This window comes from Pelophylax lessonae (assembly GCF_965119305.1).
Source record: "Pelophylax lessonae genome assembly, chromosome: 4".
Lineage (NCBI taxonomy): Eukaryota > Metazoa > Chordata > Amphibia > Anura > Ranidae > Pelophylax > Pelophylax lessonae.
The window spans coordinates 261,212,970-261,236,741 of record NC_138771.1 but is presented as its reverse complement, the minus strand read 5'-3'; the positions used below and the strand labels follow the sequence as shown (position 1 = coordinate 261,236,741).

General features: G+C 45.5%; 1 protein-coding gene across 2 annotated transcripts in view; it reads right to left on the bottom strand.

Moving 5' to 3' along the window:
• Nucleotides 1-23,772, bottom strand: part of ZFC3H1 (zinc finger C3H1-type containing) — a 198,484-nt gene that overhangs the window by 74,928 nt on the left and 99,784 nt on the right. For both annotated transcript variants that reach the window (XM_082253106.1, XM_082253107.1), the window contains exons 15-16: nucleotides 19,205-19,759; nucleotides 11,901-12,010 (exon numbers count right to left, since the gene is read on the bottom strand). In XM_082253106.1, the coding sequence (XP_082109232.1) occupies nucleotides 11,901-12,010; nucleotides 19,205-19,759 (665 nt within the window). The remainder of the gene's footprint in view (nucleotides 1-11,900; nucleotides 12,011-19,204; nucleotides 19,760-23,772) is intronic.

The window sequence follows — 23,772 nt, the reverse complement described above, 5'->3', positions numbered from 1 at the left end:
TTCGGGTTTGGCTGAGTTGGTCCTCTGTTTGTCCGACCAGCCTTTCTTGAACCCTCCTGGAGGAGTCTTGCCTTTCCCGCTTGTTCCAGCCGGGCGTGCGAACCCTTTATGGGCGGTAAAGAAAGGTCCTCGCTTGTTGCGAGGTCCCTTAGCTTTAGCAGCCTGTGGCAAAAAAGTGCTCTTGCCCCCAGTGGCATCCTTAATGATTTCATCTAGGGTGGCCCCAAATAGACGATTCCCCTGAAAGGGGAGATTCGTCAAGGTCTTTTTGGAACCTAGGTCAGCTGACCAGCATTTTAACCACAGCACACGTCTGAGGATTACCGCTGACATAGATGCATGCCCTAATAGGGGAGTAGTGTCCAAGGCTGCGTCACAGATAAACTGTAGCCCTTGTATAATCTGTTCCATCAAATCAGATGTTTCCTGGGGAATATCTTTTCCCCTAAGGTCTTGGCGTACCAATCTCGCCCATTCCGTAAGTGTCTGGGAAACTAGACCAATAACAATTACTGGTCTAAATGCTGACCCTATCAGAGAGAAGATGGTGCGGGACTCTGCTTCCATCTTTCGATCCACCAGATCCTTAAAGGACGAAGTGTCCTCCACTGGGATAACCGTGGCTTTATTCAGCCTGGAAATAGGTGGATCCACCACTGGTGGTACCGTCCATTTCTTAATGATGGATTCCTCAAACGGATAGCGTCTAGCAATACGCTTGGAAATAGTAAAGGTACGTTTAGAATGCTCCCATTCTCCTTTAATCTTATTACCAAAACACTTGGGTACAGAAAAAACCTTCACCGTTTTGATGGGCTTGTTAGTACCAAAAGGAATCTCTGTATCAGTTGCTTCTGCCGGTAAAACCTCAAGTTTTAAGGTTTCCTGCACTGCCACAACTAGTGCGTCCACCAATGCTTCTTCCTGAATTATAGCGGGAGAAGAAACGTCCTCCTCACTGTCTGAGGGAGCTTTACCTGAGGTAACAGCCCTTGCAGAGGGACCTGCAACTGCAGTGACCATCTCTGAATCTGAGTCAGAGGTGTCAGATAATATAGGGGTAGGCGGGGGTCGCTTCCTTGACCCTCGTCCCTGACAGGCCGCCTCCACCCGAGCCACCATAGACTCCAAAATTGCTGTAAATGCCTCTACACTCTGTGCACCGGCGGGTCCCGTGGCCCCCTCGAGGGAAACAGGTGGGGGAATTTGTGTGGCAGGGTCCATGATTATTCCAGTAACTTCCCGGATAATATAATTCAAAAATAAAAAACTTTATTTTTTTTTTTTCACAGACCCCCAGCGCCACAAAAGCCCCTTAGTGTTACCTGCTAGGGATCCCTATCGATCGAGAGAGAAAGAGAGAGAGAGAGAGAGAGAGAGATATAGACCCCCAGGCTCACCAATTGATGCTCAGAGTTTAACTGCAACAGGTTACAGCGCTGTCTTGACAAACAGGAAGTCTTTTGGCTGGCTGCCCAGGAAGAAAGGAGGCGGCTCCGCCCCTCTGCACGCCTTCCGGCGCCTCCCCTAGCTCCACGAGGTGTTTGGATCACCTCAAACATGGCCGCCCCCATGCTGGAGACACGAGGCTACGCCAAAATGGCGGCTCGTGCAATCCAGCAAAAAAAATGGCGGCGGCCTGTACCGAATAGCGGTGTGCTGCAGGGCACACAACACTATCTCTGCATGGGGATTTTTGGCGTGGTTGGCGGTACCGGCCCTGGCGGACCTCATGGCCGTTCGGAAGGCCTGATATAGCTGGAGATTTGACTAGGAAGGCAGTCTACATGTCCGTGGCTTCTGACTGGTAGGTACCTTATTCTTATCACAGTAAGATTCCCAGACTGCCACTGATTACAATGTTTTAAACATGTATACAATTAGATTGTTAGCTCCCAAACCAAGCCTCCTGGCTTTTTGCACATAAAATCACACTCAAAGTAGGGGGATCTGTGCCATGTTATAGGATAGAGGGGGACTCTATCTTACCATACAGAGAGGGGCCCGCGTTCACCACAAGACCCGTCAGGGGGAAAAGGGGGAACATACTACTCACCATACCGGAACCAGGCGGGCACCAACTCCTGACAGTACCCCTCTCCACCGGGGCGGGAGGGCTGTCGACCAATACGGACGCCGTGACTCATGGTCTTTGGCGTTTCAGCGAGACGTTTAACTCGCGGGGTCAGTCCCTTAATGGGACTTTGTCGCGGCCGACCCAGCGCGGAGCTATGGCCTGCACGCGCTCGTAGGCTGAACTGGGGTGACCACCGGATCTCAACATCCAGCCCGTCGCCCAGTTCAGCTTTCTTGCTTGAAGATCTCACAGGAACACTGGAGAAAAAAGCTGTCTAAAAAATCTTTTTAAGAAAAAAAAATCTTGCCAGGACCGAAGATCCCAGCAAGGTATCTAGGTCCTTACTCCTAACTAGACAGAAAATAACTGATTTGCTGAGGCAGAGAGAGAGAGGATATACCCTCTGGGACTGCCCCTAGGGTGTGGCCAGAGCATTTTAATTTCCTGTCTAGTCCTGCTCCTGTGGAGGCAACATAACCCGAAGGTGCTGTATCACCGAGGACTACGTCTGTCAATGAGCGATAGAGAAAGGACCTTTAAACCGGTTGCTAGGCAACAACATTTTCCGTAGCTCCGGTCCTCCAAGACCATAGAGTCAAGTGAGGGCAAGCTTGCCCTCACTCGACATCCTGTCTGAGGATCTGGGACCGGATCGTTTTCCCCGCTGCCGGCGGGTCCGGTAAGCGGGGAAAAGGACCGGAACGCGGCGGGAGGGGGGGGGGGGCCCTCTTCCGCCATCCTGGAAGGGTGATCCCACGGCGAATCCGCCGCTGGGACCACCCTTATCGGAAAGCCAACTGTCCACCGTTTAAAAAAAATACCAGGGTTAGGGCAGCTATCTGCTGCCATAACACCGGTATTTAGGTTTAAACGGAGGACGTATATAAACCTTTTTGGACTTGGACATGGTGGCTGTATGAAGGGTGACAGGAACTCGGGTACTTTGTTGGGCAGGTGACAGGTACTCTGGTACTGATGAGCAGGTGGCAGGTACTCCGATAGGCAGGTGACAGGTACTCGGGTACTCTGATGGGCAGGTGACAGGCAGGTGATAGGTACTGATGAGTAGTACTGATAGGTGATACTGTACTGATGGGTACTGATGATCAGTACTGATACGTGATGGGTACTGATGAGTACTGATGAGTAGTGATGGGTACTGATGAGCAGGCGGCAAGTACTCGGGTACTTCAGGCGTCAGGTACTCTGATGAGCAGGTGGAAGGTACTCGGGTACTCTGATGGGTAGGTGACAGGTACTCGGGTACTCTGACGACGGGTACTCCGTTGACAGGTACTCAAGTACCCGAGTACCCGCCATCATCAGAGTACCCGAGTACCCGCCATCAGAGTACCCGAGTACCCGCCATCATCAGAGTACCCACCATCATCAGAGTACCCGCCATCAGACTACCCGAGTACCCGCCATCATCAGAGTACCCGCCATCATCAGAGTACCCGCCATCATCAGAGTACCCGCCATCATCAGAGTACCCGCCATCATCAGAGTACCCGCCATCATCAGAGTACCCGCCATCATCAGAGTACCCGCCATCATCAGAGTACCCGAGTACCCGCCATCATCAGAGTACCCGAGAACCCGTCATCATCAGAGTACCCGAGAACCCGTCATCATCAGAGTACCCGAGTACCCGTCATCATCAGAGTACCCGAGTACCCGTCATCATCAGAGTACCCGAGTACCCGTCATCATCAGAGTACCCGAGTACCCGCCATCATCAGAGTACCCGAGTACCCGTCATCATCAGAGTACCCGAGTACCCGTCATCAGAGTACCCGAGTACCTGTCATCAGAGTACCCGAGTACCTGTCACCAGCCCATCAGAGTACCCAAGTACCTGTCATCCGAGTACCTGATGGGCTGGTGACAGGTACTCGGGTACTTTGATGGGCTAGTGACAGGTGCTCTTTATTGGGGGTGGGGGGGCAATCAGTGTGTTTGGGGTGCACTGTACTTGGTAACTAGCTGTTACCACACTCTCTTCCTCACACAGGATCAGTGTGTGAGGAGGAGAACACGGTGACAGCTAGTTACCGTGTTCTCTGTTGACATTTGTGACCGGCTGTGATTGGACACAGCCGGTCACGTGGTAAAGAGCCAATTTCATTGGCTCTTTACCTAGATCAGAAATCGACTCTGTCCGAGGGACCAGCCTCGTCCCCGATCGCTGCTCCCGGGGGCGCGCATTGCAGAGAGAACGAGCGGCTCGTGCTGGAGCCGCTCATGTGATCGGCTGTGATTGACACAGCCGATCACATGGTAAACAGCCAATTTCTATTGGCTGTTTACCTTGATCAGGGATGGGCTATGTCCGAGGGACGAGCCTCACCCCCGATCACCGCGCTGCGCGCCCCCGGGGGCGCGCAGTAGAGGGGAGATCCGGGCGACGTCATATGACGGCGGCCCGGATCCTTACAACCACTCTGCCGACGTCATATTACATGACTCGGTATGGAAGTGGTTAACATAGAAGTAATATGAGAAGACTGAATTCTCAGGAGTAAGCTCATCAGTAACAAAGTGGAACAGTGTCTCTGAAGAAATGGTTAAGAAGCTGTTAAGGTATAAAATGAGAATCACTCTTTTTTTTGCTTAGAATAAAGATCACGATTCTCTCACTCTTCTCGGTGTAACCTCTTTTACATTATACAAAAAATTGGGCTAACTTTACGGTTTAGTTTTTTTTTTTTTTTATTTCATTAAAGTGTATTTTTTCCCAAAAACTGCATTTGAAAGACTTCTGCGCAAATACAGTGTGACATAAAAGACTAAAATGACCACTCCTATAGGGCAGTCCCAGGGAGTATTACTCCCACTCTTGGCTATAGCCACTCAGTTTTGTTAGAGGAATGTCAGAAGAAAGCCAACTCCATAGAGGGGTGGGTGCGGTGTCCGTCAACGAACATCAGAGAAGTGGATTCTACGGTGAGTGAAAAATCCCATTTTCTCTTTCGTTTATTGACGGACATAGCTCCTTTTCTTCATTGTTGGGACGTCCCAAAGCAGTGTCAAACATGAGGGGTGGGAACAGCAAGAAAAAAAATTCCCAAGGGTAAACCATAGCCAACCAGGTAATGTGGAGCGCAACCATAAACAACTGCAGCTTACGTGAAATAAACAATACACTCAAAGGAGGACCAGGTCCTCTAAACAGCAGCCTGAAAAACCTTGCGGCCAAAACCAAGATCTGCAGATGCCAACACAACCACCTTGTAAAACTTTGTCAAAGTGTGCACAGACGACCAGATGGCCGCCTTGCAAACCTGCATCACTGACGCCTGACGACGGAAGGCCCAGGAGGCACTAAGCGCCTGAGTAGAGTGCGCCTTAACAGAGAAAGGAGGAACCTGACCCTTAGTTGAATAAGCCTGAACTCTGTCTGTCTGATCCATCTGGAAATGGTCGCAGCATCTGATCTGGTGAACACCAGAAAAATAAAAAATTATGAATTATACAAAATGTGAAAAAAAAGAAAATTGTGTAATTGTGAAAGTTTCAAAACGTGATAATAAGCTACATGTATAAATAAGTATGCCATATATAATAATTATCTAAGAGCTATTTATTATTTATATTATTCAAAGTGACGTGTGCTGAGGGGTAAAAATAGTAATGGCCACTGTAAAAGGCAATATTGCACATCAAAATTTAAAAATTAAAATCTGTGAACATGAACAAAATAAATTCAATCAATAAAGTTCCTCCATTGACACTGCTCCAGAGGGTGACTAAGTGCAAAAAAGTGATAAGTGCTGTGGACCATTACACAAAAATATTTTATGATGATATATCCAATAAACGTGATAAAGTTCTACGATATATAAATAAATAAAAATAAGAAGTCACTGTGAAATTAATAAAAATATATAAATATATAATTCATGGGAATGCTAGTCCCAGGCAAAGCTTCAAAGTGGATGGTGAAAGAAAAGTGCTCGTGCTCCCCGCTCTCTCAGTACCGCACTCACCAGAATGGAAAACCCAGTGGGTTTGACTTCCTAAAATACTCTGTTTCTGCCAAGCACACCCCGATTGCCCGAACCACATCCAGGGAATGAAGGCAATTTCCTTTGCATGTTTCAGCCTGGGGCACAGGGAAGGCAAAACAATGTCTTCATTCAAAGGGAAATCAGACAACCTTTGAAAGGAACGATGAACAAGGACAAAGAACCACCTTATCTCTGTGAACCACCAGGTAAGATGAACAACAAGACAACGCTGCCAGCTCTTACACCCTGCATGCAGCAGGAATCGCTTCCAAAAATGCCACCTTCTGGAAAAACGTAATCAGGGGAACTTTCCAAAGACTTTCGAATGAAGGTTTCTGAAGCACCGACAGCACCAAATTGAGGTCCCACGGCGGCAATGGAGATCGCACTGGAGGAGCCAAGTGTCAAACTCCCTGGATAAAATGGTACACACCAAGGAATGTGTGGTCAAAGGTCATTGAAAGAAAACCGCCAAGGCCGAAACCTGGCCCTTGATGGTACTCAAGGCCAGGCGCTGCTCAACCCCCCAGGGGAAAGCCAATATCCAAGCCACTGAAAAGGAGCATGGGTGAACCTAAAGAGATTCACACCACACAATGTACGCCTTTCAAGTATGATGGCAGATTTTTCTAAAAAGGTAGATTTTTTAGCTTTTAACAGCGTAGGAATCACAGATTCTGACAAACCCTCTATCCTTTAGCACCTGACTTAACGGCCAAGCCGTTAAAGCCAGCGACTAAAGCAGGATGGAAGATTGGCCCTTGGAACAGCAGATCTTCCCCGAGAGAAAGTATCTACAGAACGTCGGCGGCCAGATGTACCAGATCGGCATACCAAGACTGGCAAGGCCAGTCTGGAGCCACCAAAACTACCAGAAACTGGCAGACGTTTGAGAGGGGGAAAGGCGTAAAATTTAAGCAACACTGACTCCAAGGAGCCACTCGGGCGTCTTTGGCGTCGGCTGGAGGATCCAGAGACCGTGCCACAAACCTCTGTACCTTACTGTTGAGACGAGAGGCCAACAAGTCCACTTAGGGAGTACCCCACCAAAGACACCAGGTGAAACACCTCTGGCTGAAGTGACCATTCCCCCTGGTCCAACCCGTGTTGACTGAGGTAATCCACTTGCCAATTCTCCACCCCTGGAAGTTATACAGCAAAAAGCTGAAACTAATCGTTCTGCCCACTTTAGAATTCCGGCTACTTCCCAAGCCGCCAGGGCACTTCTTGTGCCCACTTGCTGACTGACATAGGCCACAGCCATGGCATTGTCTGATTGAATACATACCGGAAACCCCTAAAGACGAATTGTCCAACGAGCCAGACCAAGTCTGATCATTCTGAGCTTCAGTACATTGATCGGCAGTCTGGACCCTGGCAGTCCAGACCTGAGCAACATCTGTGCAAGAACACCTCCCTACCCGGACAGACTAGCATCCGTGGTGACAACTGTACAGGGGAAGAAAGGATTTTCCCTGTTGGAAGTGCTGGAGAACGAAGCCACCAGATCAGGAAAACTCTTGTACCCCGGCTCAACAGAATCAGGTTGTCTAGAAACTGAGGATTCCTGTCCCATTTCACCAGGATTTCCTTTTTCCAGAGATCTCGTGTGGAACTGTACACAAACAGAACCACCTCGAAGGTAGACACCATCAGGCCCAGCCTTAGCATGCAAGCTCAGAAGGATGACAGCTGGCTGGTCAACAGAAGCTGAAATGCCCAGTGCAATTTGGGGAGTTTTTTCAGAGGAAGACATTGGCTGAGGCCAACTCCAGGATCAGACCCAGATAGTCCAGACGGGTAGACTGAACCAGAGCTGACTTCTGAAGGTTCAGAATCCAACCCAACTCCCTCAGACTTCGCAGAGTAATCTCCAAGTTGTCCATCAGAGCAGTCAGGGACTCTGTTCACAGAAAATCGTTCAGATACCCCAGTATCGCGATCTCCCGCTGACTCAATGCTAGCACTAGGCCAAAACTTTTGTGCAGACCCGAGGAGCAGAGGCGAGACCAAAGGGTAATGCCACAAACTGATAATGCTTCCCGCCCACGGGATGCCAATACCATGCGAATGGACACCATTTGAAACTTCTGTACACGCACAAAGCAGTTTAGCGCCTTGCGGTCCAGAACTGGGCGTACCTTGCCTTCCTTCCTGGGAACAGTGAACAGGTTTAAGTAGAACCCCTGAAAATGTTCCGAAGTTGGAACTGGGACAATCACCCCTTGGAGTAACAAGTCTCGCACTGCCCCAAAGAGCGATCTGGGGACAAGCGCAGGTTGGAAGGGAAGAACCTTTTCGGAGGATAAGACAGAAACTCAATCTTGTAACCAGACCGAATGACTTCGTGGACCCACTTGTCCTATACCAGGGAGGTCTACAGATCCAGAAACCAGTGAAGACCTCCCCCCCCACCCCAGAAACAGGTGAGGGCGCCCCTTCACGCAGAAAAAGACTTGTCCGCAGGTCTGGAAGCGCTCACTCGTAGCTTGCCAGACCAGGGCCGCTTGGAACCTCCGGTGGATGCCCTGAAGGGCTTCGATCCCTTGTCTTGAGACCCTGAGAGACGAAAAAGCCTCTTATGAGCCAAAAACAGCCCCCATCTAAGATGGGGCTCCTTACCCTTGGAAGCCTGCGGAAGAAGAGTACCCTTTCCCCCCCCCCCCCCACCGTGATGCCCTTGATGTCATTCAAGGAAGCTCTAAAACAGGCAATCCCCACAAATGGGAAATCAGATAAAGCCTTCTTAGAGGTCTGGACCGCTGACCAGCATTTTAGCCAGATAATAGGCCAAAGGACCACTGCTGAGACAGACAGTCTAGAAAGCAAGGGAGCCGAATCCAAAGAGGCATCACAGAAACTGTAGCCCCTGGACCAACTGATCCGCCAGCTCCACAAAAGCAGGAGGAAGCTGGACCCCCTCCAGGTCCCGGCGTAAAAGTTTGGCCCACACGGTCAGAGTTTATGACACCAGGGCAACAGTAGAAAATGACCTAAGCTTTGACCCAGGCACCGTGAACATATGGCGGGTCAGAGCCTCCGATCTATCAGCCGGATCCTTAAAGGCTGGGGACTCCGCCATTGGAATTAAGGTTGCTTTATTAAACCTGGAAACCAGTGAGTCCACTGCAGGTGAAACTGTCCACTTTTTTAGCAGGGAATCCTCATAAGGATGCTGCAACACAAAACACTTAGGGATCGCAAAAGTGAGTTTTGGACAGCCCAACTGTTTTGTGACAATATGGTCAAAGTATGTGGGAAAGGGGAACACCTTCGCCGCCTTAGAGGTACTGTGGGTGTCAAAGGGACCAGTGCCCCGGGCACATCAGCTGCATCCTCCATCATCTTTAAAGTTTCACGCACTGACACAATCAGTGCATCCACCAGCGCCTTTTCATGAGCGGCTGGAGGAGCTGAGGAATCATCCTCACTATCTGAGCAAGCAGGGTGCGTGGATGCAGCCCCAGAAGGATAACTTGCATCCGCGGCGGCCGAATCAGATTTGGGATCGGATAAGACAGATGAGGCAGGTGAAGGTGGGGGGGGGGGGGGGGACGCTTCTTGCTAGCCCGTTTGCCCAGGACCAAATCCACCTTAGACACTAAAGACTCCAGGACTACCCTTAGTGCAGTCAGTGATTGTTGGGACCCAGAGGGTCCTCTTAGCAGCCTCTAAGAGGGGATCAAGGAGGGTAAATTTGCTTTAGCGACTACACTAGGGAACAGGGGAACCCACAAAAAAAAAAAGTGTTTAACACTGCTATGGACACCTCCACCGCGCTGGTGGCACTAAAAGGCCCAGCACAGATGCACCATCACTGCTATAGCAGGAGGGGAGGATATGGGCAGATGCGGGGTAACAAGTCCGCAGGGGACAACAGGCGCAGCGGTGTAAGGCAGCGTTTACACAGGTGAGATACGGTTTAAATTACATCTACCATATACCATATATTATATATGTGCATTTTCATGTTGCAAGGCTGGCAATATCCTTTGAGAAAGTTATCTCTAATGAAACGCGTCATGAATACACCAAGGACCGCCTGATTTGCTTACTTATTTACATGCTTGTACCTCTGGATGTCTGCAAGTGTACCTCCTTTTTAATAAATTGCTTTAGTGCATTTACACTATGTTTGCTTCCTCTGGTTTATCTCCTATGTCATCAGCTGGTTGAGAATTTCCTTCTCCCTCATTTCCACCTTATGACCATCCATTGGAAGATCCGAGGTTACTACGAGTATTAGGGATATTCCGGACCTATTCTATGAGCATTATCTGACCAGTTTGCCGTATGGTATTTTGGGTCCACAGTCTCTGGTGAGCGCATAACTATCTATCTATCCTCTGACGGTGTTGGGATCTGGCGAGCACTGTAACCATGCATATCAGTTTGGATTGTTTGCTGCACTTTTCACATGGGACTTTCTTTCAATTAATTTATTCATACTTTATTCACTATTTTTAGTTAACTCTGTTAAATATGGACTTATTTATTCATTCATCACTTTAGCGCTGCACTTATCTTTTTTTCTTGTTACTTGTTAACCCATTTGTCGGTTTCTTGTGCTAGCAGCTTGGTCTAGGTCTAGTTAGCGCAGTTTATAACACTTTCTTTCATATGGATCAAGCTGGTCCAAACTACTTGCTTCACTAAGTGCTGCAGTGTCTCTAAGCACTGTATGTACTGAATTTAACTTCTGCTACATACAGTACACAGTGCTGGGTTCCAACTGTGAGACAGACTTCCCATCTCACACTCTGAACAAAACAATCTCTCAACTATTCATAAGCAGCTTTGTATTCTGTGAAATAATGCAAAGCTTCCTCCGATTGCCCCAATCCAAGAATGTGACATCAGCCCGCCCCTTCCACTCAGCCATTTAGAGGAAGCTTTGTATTCATTCACACAAGAGAGACTGTGGTGCTTTTAGATGGGAAGTTTGTCTTAGAGCCTGAACCCAGCACTGTGTACTGCATGTGGCTAAAGTTACATGCAGTACATACAGTGCTTAGAGAAACTTCAGACATTAAACATGGACATCAACTTTTTTGCACAATTAAAAGGCAATTTTTTGTGTGGATTGACTGGAGAGGAATTAAGACCTCTGTCAGGTTTTTACTGCTGCTTCTGCCCCATTACAGTTACTCTATTTGTCCTATTTACCATTATCACCAGGTAAAAGAAAAAAAAAAAAATCACAAATTTTGAGTTGTCACCAGAACTGCAATATTTGGGAAATCTTTCAATGGTGACACTAAATTCTGGTGACAACCAGGGTTCTCGCAGAAGAAATTCCTTCACCGACTGTTGTGGCTATGGGACAGGAATTGAAGGGAAATATCCCCAGTGAGACAGTTACATAAAAAAAAAAAATATATATATGAAAAAAAAAAAAAAAAAATCACAAATGAAGAGTCTTGAGTTCTAGGTTACTATATTATAAATGCTAGGTTATTACTGACAGACTACTTTTCTTTATTATTTTTTTTAAATTTAAAGCAAACCTCTCATGAATCTATGTGGCTGCCAATGCTAGCCTGTCACCCTGACAATGCTACTTGCCCTCCTGTCATGCTTAAAACATTGAGTTGCTAACCAAGAACGCAAACCACTGGTTCTAACTTCAATTGCACCTACCTGCTCCTCTTGGTCAGTAAATCAATGCATCAGCATGACGTTCAAGGAACTAGCCACAATTCCTACATGACAGGTTTACTTTAAGATAGCACGTTAACATCTTTCAATAGTAAAGTTGCGTATTTTCTACATTCGTAATTTAACCTACAAAGTGCGTGTGTGTGTTTTCTTACCTATAGGACTTAAACGCAAGAAGTGGGCTCTGATATGCCCCAAAAGGGACAGGTTTTACTTCTGTCTGTTTTGTCTGAGTGGCAATCAAATCCATATCCACAGGCATCACCTGGAAAAAAGCACAAACCTGTATATAAAGATTTAGCTCAGGGTAAATTATCTGTCACCCTTATTACATCATGGGTCATTCCAAATGAAAAACAAAAAAAAGGTACCCATACTTTAAATTCTAGGGATTTTGCTATTTAAATAACTGGAAGATTTAGTATAAAACTACAATAAGTTACCTAAAAGGCACAACAGTTACACAAAAGGTATCATGAAAGATACTAAGAGAATCAAGAAAATATTGTAGTGCAAAAAATCGGGCTACCTCATATTTGATGGGGGGGGGGGGGGGGGGGGGGGACTCCTTTACAGGTTTCTTTAGACTCATAAAAACTCATTCACACATTGTAAGTGATCAGGGGCATGTTTAAGGCTGAAAAAAACAATCATTTTGAGCAGCAAAGGGGGAATTAATCTATGCAAGAAATATTGCCCAAAACAGTTCCTGCAATTTCCTGTTCTAAAGTCGCAGGTTCTTTCCCAATTGAGATTAGACCCCACAATTGACATTCATCACACTACAGCCTCTGCTGCTTCACTAAGCTTAAGGCAATTAAGTGACAGTGTTTGAGAGGCTACAGAAGGCACAGAAGGAGGAAGAGGCAAGGGAGTGCTGGTAAGGAGAGAACAGGATTTGTGTGTGGTGGGGGGGGTTGCAAAGTGACAGTAATACAAGCAGGTATCATAACTTCAAGTCAAACCTGTAGTCTTAAATGCAAATTACTCTGCATAAGAGACAGCAGAAAATGCACTTTTTTTTTTTTTTTTTTTTAGGGGTCAGAAAAATTCGATTTTTGACTTACCATAAAATCCATTTCCTATGATGTTCATTGACAGACAGTTCCTTGTCTTCTTGACCACTCGATAATACTGCCCCTACAGCAGTAGAACACTAGGCAGGAAAAAGCTTAACTACGCCTATGGGGCCGTTCCAGGGGGTTTACTCCCACTCAGCTATAGGCACTCAGTTTTGTTACATGCAGTGTCAAAAAAAAAAAAAAAAATACACAGAGTGGTGGGTGCGGTCAATGACCAGAGAAAAAAATACACCCTCAAAGAGGATCAGTTCCTCTAAACAGCAGCCTGCAAAACCTTGCGGCCAAAAGAAGCATCTGCAGATGCCAACACATTCACCTATAAAACTTTGTGAAAGTGTGCAAAACTAAGTGCCCGAGTAGAGTGTGCCCAAACAGGGAAAGGAGGAACCTGACTAATGGAATAGACCTGAATCACCGTCTGTCTGATCAATCTGGAAATGGTTGCAGCAGAAGCGACCAACCCTATCTGAGGTCCATCCCTGAGTACAAACAGTGAGTCTGACTTCCTAAAAGACTCCGTAGCTGCCAGGTACATCCTGATTACCCAAACGACAGCCAGGGAATGCAGGGAAATGTTTTGGCCTGGGACATAGGAAAGACAACACAATGTCTTCATTCAAATGGAAAACAAAGAGGACCTTTGGAATGGACGACGGATAGGGACGAAGAACCACCTTATCTCTGAACGACAAGACAACGTCGCCAGCTCTGACACCCTGTATGCAGCAGCAATAGCCACCAAAAAGGCCACCTTCTGGGACAACGTAAGCAGGGAAACCTCCCTAATATTTTCGAAGGGAGGTTTCTGGAGAACAGACAACCAAATTGAGGTCCCACTGCTGCAATGGAGACCGCACTGGAGGAGCCAAGTGTCGAACTCCCTGGATAAAGGTACGCACCAAGGAATATGTGGCCAATTGATGTTGAAAGAAAACCACCAAAGCTGAAACCTGCCCCTTAAAAATGGTACCAAAGGCCAGGCGCTCTTCAAACCCTGGTTCGAGGAAATGGGGGAACTTCAAGAGACTCACACCACGCAATGTACATCTTCCAAGTACGATGGTAGACCTTCCTAGGAGGTAGAATTTCTAGCCTTTAACAGCATAGGAATCCACGATTTAGACAAACCTCTATCCTTTAGCGCCTGGCTTTCAACAGCCAAACCATTAATACCAGCAACTCTAAGGCAGGATGGAAGATTGGCCCTTGGGACAGCAGATCTTTCCTGAGCGGAGATCTCCAAGGAGCATCGGCAACCAGCCATACCAGATCGGCGTACCAAGACTGGCGAGGCCAGTCTGGAGCCACTAGAATGCATCTGTGGAGTCAGCCAGAGGATCCCAAAACCATGCCACAAACCTCTGTACCTTCCTTGAAATGTGTACAGCAGAGAGGGCTGGAACTAATCGGTCTGCACACCTTAGAATGCCGGCTACTTACAGAGCCCCCAGGACAATTCTTGTGCCCCTTTGGTGATTGACAGACCACAGCCGTGGCATTGTCTGGTTGAATTTGTACTGGACACCCAATGATACAGACAAAGTCTGATCGCTCGGAGTTCCAGTACATTAAATCGGCAGTCTGGACTCTTCCAGAGTCCAGACACCCTGAGCACAATCTGTGCCGAGGACACCTCTCCACCCGGACAGGCTGGCATCCGTGGTGACAACTGTCCAGTACAGGGGGAGAAAGGATTTTCCCTGTCAAAGTGCCGGAGAATGAAGGCACCTTAAGAGACCGTGGATTCTTGTCCAGTTTCACAAGAATCTCTTTTTTTTGAAAGAGAGATTTTTTGTGGAACTGTGCAAATGGACCCGCCTCGAAGGTAGACACCATGAGGCCCAGCACCCGATTGCAAGCTCAGAGGGATGACCGTCTGCTGGACAACAGAAGCTAAATTGCCTCCTGCAATGTACAGAATTTTTCCAGGAGGAAGAAACACTCTGGCTGAGGCCGAGTCCAGACAGTGAGACCCAAATAGTTCAGAAATGTGGACCGAACCAGAGCAGATTTCTGAAGGTTCAGAATCCAACCAAACTCCCTCAGAGTTCTACAAGTTATCCATCAGAGCAGTCTGAGGCTACGCTCGCAGAAGATGATCGACCAGGTACCCCAGTACCGTGATCCCCCGCTGATGCAAAAAGGCTAGCACCGGGGCCAACACTTCTGTTCAGACCTGAGGAGCGGAGGCGAGACCAAAGGGTAATGCCACAGACTGATAATGCTCCTTGCCCACGGTAAAGCAGAGGAAGGGCTGGTGACTGGCACATATTGGAATGTGAAGGCAGGCGTCCTTGAGGTCGATTGAAGTGAGAAAATCCCCTTGATGTAGGGAAACCACTACCATGCGAATAGATTTAATTCGGAACGTCTGTACCCGTACAAAGCAGTGTAGCGCCTTAAGCTGCAGAATTGGACATACCTTGCCCTTCCTTCCTGGAAACTGTAAAGAGGTTTGAGTAAAACCCCAGAAAACGTTCCGAAGTCAGAACCGGAACAATCACCCAGTAGGTAAGAACCTTTCCAGGGGATAAGACAAACTTGATCTTGTAGTCAGACCGAATTACCTCATGGACCCACTTGTCCTGTACCAGGGAGGTCCTCGGATCTGGAAACCAGCGAAGGTGTCCCCCCCACCCTAGACAAGGGTGAGGGTGACCCTTCATGCAGAGGAAGCCTTGTCTGTAGGTTTGGAAGAGCCCGCTCATGGCTTGCTAGACTAGGTCCTCTTGGAACCTCCAGTGGAGGCCCTGAAGGGCTTTGATCCCTTGTCTTGAGACCCTGAGGGACAAAAAGACCTCTTATGAGCCGAGACGAATGGCCCACATCTACGACAGAGTTCCTTGCCCTTGGTAGCCTGTGGAAGAAGAGTACTCTCTCTCCCCCCCCCCCCCCCCCCATGAGACCCTTAATGAAGTCATCCAAGGAAGCCCCAAATAGGCGATCCCCTACAAGTGGAAGATCAGATAAGGCCTTTTTACAAGTCTGGTCCTCAGACCAGCATTTCAGCCAGATAATACACCGCAGGACCACTGCAGATATAAACAGCCTAGAATCAAAGGAGCCAAATCCAAAGAGGCATCACAGATAAACTGTAGCCCCTGGACCAACTGATTTGCCAGCTCTGCAAAGACAGGGGGAAGTTGCTTCCCCTCCAGGTCCCGGGGTAAAAGTTTAGCCTACTCGGTCAGAATTTGCGACACCAGGGCAATAGTAAAATACTGGCCTAAGTGCCGAACCTGCCACAGTGAACATATTGAGGGCCAGAGCCTCCGCCCTCCTATCAGCTGGATATTTAAAGGCCAGGGACTCCTAAACCGAAATTAAGGTAGCTTTATTTAACCTGGAATTCTGTGAGTCCACTACAGGTGGGACCGTCCACTTTTTAAGCAGGGAATCCTCAAAAATACCGCACAGCAAAACACTTAGGGACCACAAGAGTGCGTTTTGGACAACCCCACTGTTTTATGACAATGTTATTAAAGTAAGCTGAAAAGGGTAACACCCTGGCCGCTTTGGAGGGCCTGTGGGTGCCAAAAGGGACCGACGCCTCTGACGCAGCGCATCCTCCATTTTAAAAGTTTCACGCACTGACACAATCAGTGCATCCACCAGCACACTAGAGGAGCAGATGACTCATTCTCACTATCTGAGCACTCTGTGCATGGACGCAGTAGGGTGACTCGCGTCCACAGCAGCTGAAACAGATTCAGGATCTCGTGTGACAGGTGAGGCGGGGGCACTATAAACTAAGCTCACCCAGAAAACACATCAGGGGAGGGCCGCCGACTGCAATCCCGCAAAGGGAATGCTGACCAAGCGCCCACGCATTGACTACCTACTGGACCACGAAAAAAAAACGGGGGGGGGTGGGGGTTGTAGTCGCCTTCCCGAGCCCCTCAATAGGGGCCTGCAAATTTTTGTTGGGGCCCAGGAGCAATTGCCATTTTAGTCATCTGCAATTGTTTTCGTTTTAGTTGTATTTAAAATCTGCAGTACATTTTAGGCGACTAAAATCGAATGTGTTTAGTTAAATTGTAATGCATTATTTAAGCATTTCTCTAGAATTTCCAAACTTCTTATATACTCCTGGAGTAGAAAAATTCTAATATGTTATTTATGGTATTAAGGTTTGAACAAACTCAAAGATCTAGATTTAGCCTCTCTGGATGGCCTGCGATTTTGCGGTGGACAAAATCTGACACTGACACTTTTGAAACTTTCCTTGGGAACCACTCACAATACAGTCATCAGTGCAAAAAATATGCACTGTCACTGTACTGACACTGGCTGGGAGGCGGGTTACCATCAGGGGCAATCAAACAGTAACTGTGTGCCTAGCCTGTGTTTTAGTGTAGTGTGGGAGGTGCTTTTACTAGTGGAAGGCATGGATCAGTACCCCCGCTTTGGAGGCACACAGGATCCATGCTTTCTGTACTGACAGAATGGCGATCTGCCTTGCTTTCATAGGCAGACTCCCGTTTACCATACGATCAGCAGGTGATGGCAGACAGCTGTTAAAAACCAGTGTAGAAACAGTGGGAGTGAGCCACCAGCCGCGGGCACTCTTGCTTGCTACCTTAAGTGCAGGATTATATAGTGTGTGTGTGTGTGTGTGTGTGTGTGTGTGTGTGTGTGTGTGTGTGTGTATTAATATATATCCAATAGTGCTACACCAGAAAAAAAATGCAAAAAGTGCTAATAATTCCCAACAATCGCATCAAATATTAAAACACATCAAATATTAATAAATAATGTAAAGAAATATTCCACAAACTGCAAAAAAGCGGAAAGGTGCTAGCAATAAAAATAAGAAATACCATGAATTGGATTAAATAGTAATAGGTTGGATTGCAGGATGAGGTTGAGTTGGTTTAGAGAGGTTTTACGGATTTTATTTTTAAATATCTGATGGCATTTTTATATATTTATATGCATTTATTATTGAATTCAAGACAAATGGCTACAGTTTGAGAAGTATTGGGACTGACAGGCTCCGTTTCATTGAGAGATTGAAATTTTCTTAATATATGGTATATTTTATTTTCATTCGTGGCCGTTTAAAAGGACATCCAATATTCAGAGAGAGGAAGTGATGCCGATCAGCTGTGGTAGTCACAGCGGTGCATGCTGTGTCTCTTCAGCCTTACGTAATATGAGGCAGGCAGGCACTTCCTGCTTCAGCTTTCTCTGAACCACCTCGGGGAAACGTCAGTGGACGGATTTGTCTGGCCTTCAACTGCTTCAGCTGATTCCCTCTTAGGAACTGACAGGTGGGAGGAGACTTCGGGTTATGCGGCCTTTATATTCACTCATGGTTCGCCCTAGGCTCCAACCCTACTGTAGAAGTCAAAACCGACTTAATGCGTATAGGGGGCAGAGCCTGTTCATTTTTTTCAAACTGTGACCATTTTATGTATGTAAAGCCCACACAGCTGCTTGTGCCTATTTTGTAAGAGTTTACATTGCTTTTAATAAACTGCATGGTGATTCCTAAATGACAGAGCACACTAGATTTCTTCCTTTCTGCCTTATATATGGATCGTTTTCCTTTGTGAGGGATCTGAAGGATTTAAACCTGAGAACTACACCTAAATGGATATATCCCCACATGGGGAACAGCTTTATCTGACCTACTGGTGAAACGGGTCAGATAGTAAGGGGAGAGGCTCATCCATAGGGGTGGTGGAGAAGCACAGAGCACTTTATGGATGAACTATCACCCACAGATTTTATGGACTATTTTTTGCACATTGTAATATTTAATAATTTTTATTGCTAGCACCTCACTTTTTGGCACTTATATGGACTATTTATTCATATTTGAATTAATTTTTGATGCGATTATTGTTGAATTTTTAGCACTTTTTGCCGGTTTTTTTTCGTGCAGCACTATATGATATTTATTCATTATGTTTATTTGAAGTGATTTACACATAGTGTTGGCAGCCAGATATTTATGCACTATACACTTCATAGACATGGGTTTTTAAATTGCACTGAGTGATATTTGACACACATGATCCTGCTATAGGGCATTTGGCAAGTGGTTAATAAATGTGTGTTAATGTAATGCAACAGAACATGATTGTGTAAATGGGCCCTATATCCTGCTAACTACCTCTCCTCTATAGCTAGTAAAGGCACTCATAAAATATTAAAAAGACTCAAGAGTTTAGCCATAAAGTCAGCTCCCTGTAACAATTTCATTTTCTAGCTAATCTAGAAGATAGCAGGAAGCTCAATGTGTCAGTACACGGGCAGAATTTTTACTATTAAAAGCTTTAAAATAGAGTACAAGTGCAAATTAATCTAAATGTAGAAAAAAGGTGTGATCACGTGCACAATCTGGACCTAGAAGAAAGCACAAAACTCACTTTTCCTGAAGATAGTTTGTCCTGTGATACTAGTAGTGAATCTCCCTTTGAAAGAAGCTCTGATAACAGGTCAAAGCTGGAGGAATTAAGACTTCTAAGTTCATCAATATTTAAACCCATAAATAGTTCTGGTCCCTCTGTAGAAGTCTTGGAAGGCTTAGCATTACTGTCCTTATAAGGCGTAAGCTCCGTGTGCTTTAAGTTAGGTTTGGTAAAAGAGTTTATATCACGGAATGATCTTCGTCTTTCTTTAACAGAGGTAGATAAATCTTCATCTTCTGGCTCATTTTCCTCTGCGTCAAGGGTTATTTTGTCCTGGGAGAGGTCAAGGAGGGATGGTTGTGGTAGTACAAACTCTGGCTGCTCTTCAATCACAGGTGGATAGTGAACAGTCTGTTCTTTAATTTTTCTAGCTTGCATTTCTTTTAGTTTTTGAATTTTGAGAGCATATTCTTTTTCCAATTCTTGCAGTCGTTTCTTCTCAAGTGCAATACCCTCTGCAGACTGCTTTCTGGGGCTGTCCGATCCCGGGTTTGGTTTAAAGATCTTATTAGCCTAAAAACATTAGAAGACTGGTTAAAATAACTTGCAAAGTGCAAAAGGTTTAAATTTGTTAAAAATGTGAAACTGCTAAAACAGTACAAAAAGAAAAAAAAAGCTAATATCTTTTTTTTTTTAAGGTGGAAGGCTGCTAGCACCTTAGGAAGAAAGGAGAGTCTTGAGCACTAAACTACTTTGCCCTTGTAAAGAATGAGGAATGGCTTCTCACTAGAGAGCTGCTAACTCAGACGCATCTAAACTAACATTTGTAATGTGCAAGGAAAAAGGGACTTTCTTGGTACCCCTAAAAGAGTAACTTCAGAACAAAAATGATTTTGTATTTAAAAGTTTTTAAACAAAAACATTTTATTCACATAAAATACAAAAACTTTTAAATACAAAATCATTGGTGTTCTGAAGTTACTCTTAAGGGGAGCAAAAAAGTCCCTTTTTCCTCATACATTACAAATTTTGGTCTATACATTTTTGGATGATGATGCCCCATAACTATGTCCAGATATGTGTTTTTGGCACTCTTACTAGTCTATTTCAGAGACACATCTAACAGACGTGATTGCCACCAAGTAGGCTACCTTGTAGGAGATCATCTAGGGGGGTTGCCCAATTGGATGGTTTCTGTTGGACAGAGAAAACCAAATAAGGGTCCTCAAAAGGCATAGGGTGCAGTAAGGGTAGTTTAATCAAAGAAACACGAAGACTAAAAATTATTTACAAGGAAAATAAACCCAGAGGTTTTTTTTTTTGTTTTTAGAAAAAAGAATGGACATTATGCTTAAGAGAATTTAAGGTCAAGGTCTGGTCAAGCCTCGATTGTTGGAAAACACAGAAAAATCTCTGGGCTTGAAGTGCCTGTGTTAACATCAGGCAAAGAAGGATTAGCAGGTACAATAGTAGATCTTTCCTTACTTTAAGATATAGAACAACATATTCTATATGTTGTTCTATATACATATATTTACTTTATATAGAACAACATATTCAGGAACTCGTAAGTCTCAAGACTTGGGGTTCAAAAGCTATGCGGTTAAAGCCTGCAACTAAGAAGCAGTATGGAATGGGTGCCTTGAGATAGCAAGTCTGACCTGTATGGAAGTGGCCTGGTGTCACCTCCTAGAAGTTCAAGTAGATCTGTGTACCAAGTTCTTCTTGACCAGTTTGGTGCAATGAGAATCACTGGTTTCTTGTCATGCTCTATTTTGTGAAGTAGTCAAGGCAAATTTCAGACATAGATTGGCCTGAACTCCAGGGAATTATCAGAGCATTCAATGTCAGTGCTAGAGGGTCTTTAGTCCTGGCCACAAATTGAGTAACTAGAGGCCAGAATGTTTACATCTGGGGATTACCCATCTCGGACATATCCGGCTGAAGATGTCAGGCTGAAGGGCCCATTCTCCTTGATCCAGCGGAGGCTAGGTTGAAAAACCACCAGGCTGGGGAGTTCCTTGTTTAAAACAGGCAGGTCAAGAGTGTACATGTTGGTTCCATGCCAATAAAGGGTCATTTTGAAATGGCCTTGATTGGAAATTGGCAAATTGAACAGCCTCAAATTAGGCCACCATGAGCCCCAGAACTCTCATGGAGAATCTCAGAGAGATCTCAAAGACCAAACCTGAGAGAGAACAGTTTGCTAGTATAAAAGCACTTGCTTGGTCTTGCTGTGTCTAGAATGAGGCCAAATACTCCAGGCGAAGGTTGGACAGATTTGTATGTTAATTATCCAAACTAAAATCAAAAGATTATTACGAGTCCCATAAAGGTTTGCAGATAGCTGGGAGGCCTATAGAAAGAGGAAGTCTAGCTTTTGAGTTGAAAGTCCTGACTTAAAGTGTAACTAAAGGCAAAGCCTATTTTTTTTTTTTTTTTTTTTTTAAGTTTTGGATAGAGTGGAGAGGGATTAGACCACCTGTCTGACTTTTATTGCGGTCTGTGTCCCTGTTAAGGAGATTCACTATCTCTATTTGTCCTGTTTACCGTTATCATTGAAAGTGAAAGAAAATCCCATATTTTGGGTTAACATCAAAAAGCAAAAAAAAAAAAAAAAGAAATCCTCCAGTGACAACACTAGTTGTCATGCTTTTGTGAAAATAGTCTATACTTCTTAGTTTTATGACTTCATGCTATGGATTTGTCACACAGAAGACAGAGTGACTTGGGAGGAACCACTGAACGCAGCAAGGGACCAGATCGTTGTTTTCTAAAGCATCAGTTTTTGAAGAAACTTCAGCAGGAGAATAATGATTGAGTGTTTTAGTTGGGTGACCAAGACCCTTCAATTCACATACCCTTTTCCAATAACCAAGCCCTTATTGGCAACTTACAAAGGGAAGTTTACAGGAGCCATGAAATCAGAGAAAGTCAGGAGCCCCAAAAATGAAAAGGAATAGAACACACTTTTCTGGCTTATAAAATGAATAAGCAGACATCTTTTTGTGCCTGATCTTAGGACAGGGCTTTTAAAAAAATAAATAAAAATACAGGTTCACATCTGTGCCTACCCCCAACTTTGCAATATATCCCACACCTTTAAGCCAGCCACAGATGGATTGAATATTGGCCAGTTCAGCAAGAACAAACAGATATTGGATCCACGTATGGGCAGGCTGGTTGTACTGAAGTCAATCATCGATCGACTTCTGTTCAACCAGCCTGTCGGATTTTTGGCATGTGACTACACTCATTATTGATGGAGGAATCAAATTTTTCTTGGAATGACTGGCCAATACAAGGCTTAACCATGAAGTCAGTCACAAAGGGAAACAAAAATAGAACGTAGCCGAGATTATGCTTTTCATACAAAAAGAGAATACAAGACATCTTGTTCCGGATCCTTAGGCAAGTCATTCAAAGCATAACATGGAGTAAAGGTTCACATTAACGGCCACTAACTTTCTTGCTGCACAAAGAAAAAGCAGTTGGGTGCGGTGATATCAAGCCCTTAGTAACAAGGAACTAATTTAGACTACCACAAAAGGTGTTTTTTCTGGCTAAGTTTGTCTGAATTGGTCAAGATTGAAATGCTTATACTTAATTAAAAGTGCACTGCTAGGGTTGACTTCTCATTAATTTATTCCAGGGGAGAGTAATAGCATTCTTACTTACTCGATCCTCTGCTTCCTGCCAGACAGTGCCCCCCTAGGAGCTTAGACTGCAGATGCATGAGGAAAAAAAATGGTCTAGCAGCGCAAAGGAGTGGAGAATTAAGTAAAATTAGATTTTTGTAAGATCTTACCGTAAAATCTTTCTCCGACTTCCGTCGACAGATGCAGCCTCATCTCCATGAGCTAAGTGGGTTTATGCTCCTCCCATTAGGAGTAGTCTAGGCAGGAAGATTTGAATACACAAGCCCAGGGGGCTGTCCCTCCAAGCATAAACCCCCACTGGACAACCCAGCACATCAGTTTAGTTTAAAAGCAGTGAAAAAACAACCCCAAACAAAGGAGTGAGTGCTGCATCTGTCGACAGACATCAGAGAAAAAGATTTTACGGTAAGATCTTACAAAAAAATCTTATCTCCATCGTCCATCGACAGACACAGCCTCATCTCTATGAGCTGAGTGGGATGTCCCAAAGCAGTATAGGCATGAGGGGTGGGAAAACGCAACCAGAGAGTAACGTCAACTCCAAAAGTTTAAACTTAGCCAACTGGGCAACATGGAGCTCAATCAAACAGGAGCTCACCCAGATAAAAGACCCCGAAGAGAAGTACAAACATTCTCCAACAAATCCACCTTGTAAAATTTGGTAAAGGTGTGCACAGACAACCAAGTCACTGCCTTACAAACTTGTACAACAGAGGCCTGACGGCGAAAAAGCCAAAGAGGCACTCAACGCTCTAGTAGAATTCGCCTTCACAGGGAAAGGAGGAACCTGACCCTTGATCGAATAAGCCTGAACAGCCGTCTGCATGATCCATCACGAAATGGTCACAGCAGACGCAGCCAAACCCATTGCGAGGACTGTGTGGAAGTACAAAGAGTCTTGACCTCCTGAAGGACTCAGTAACCGTT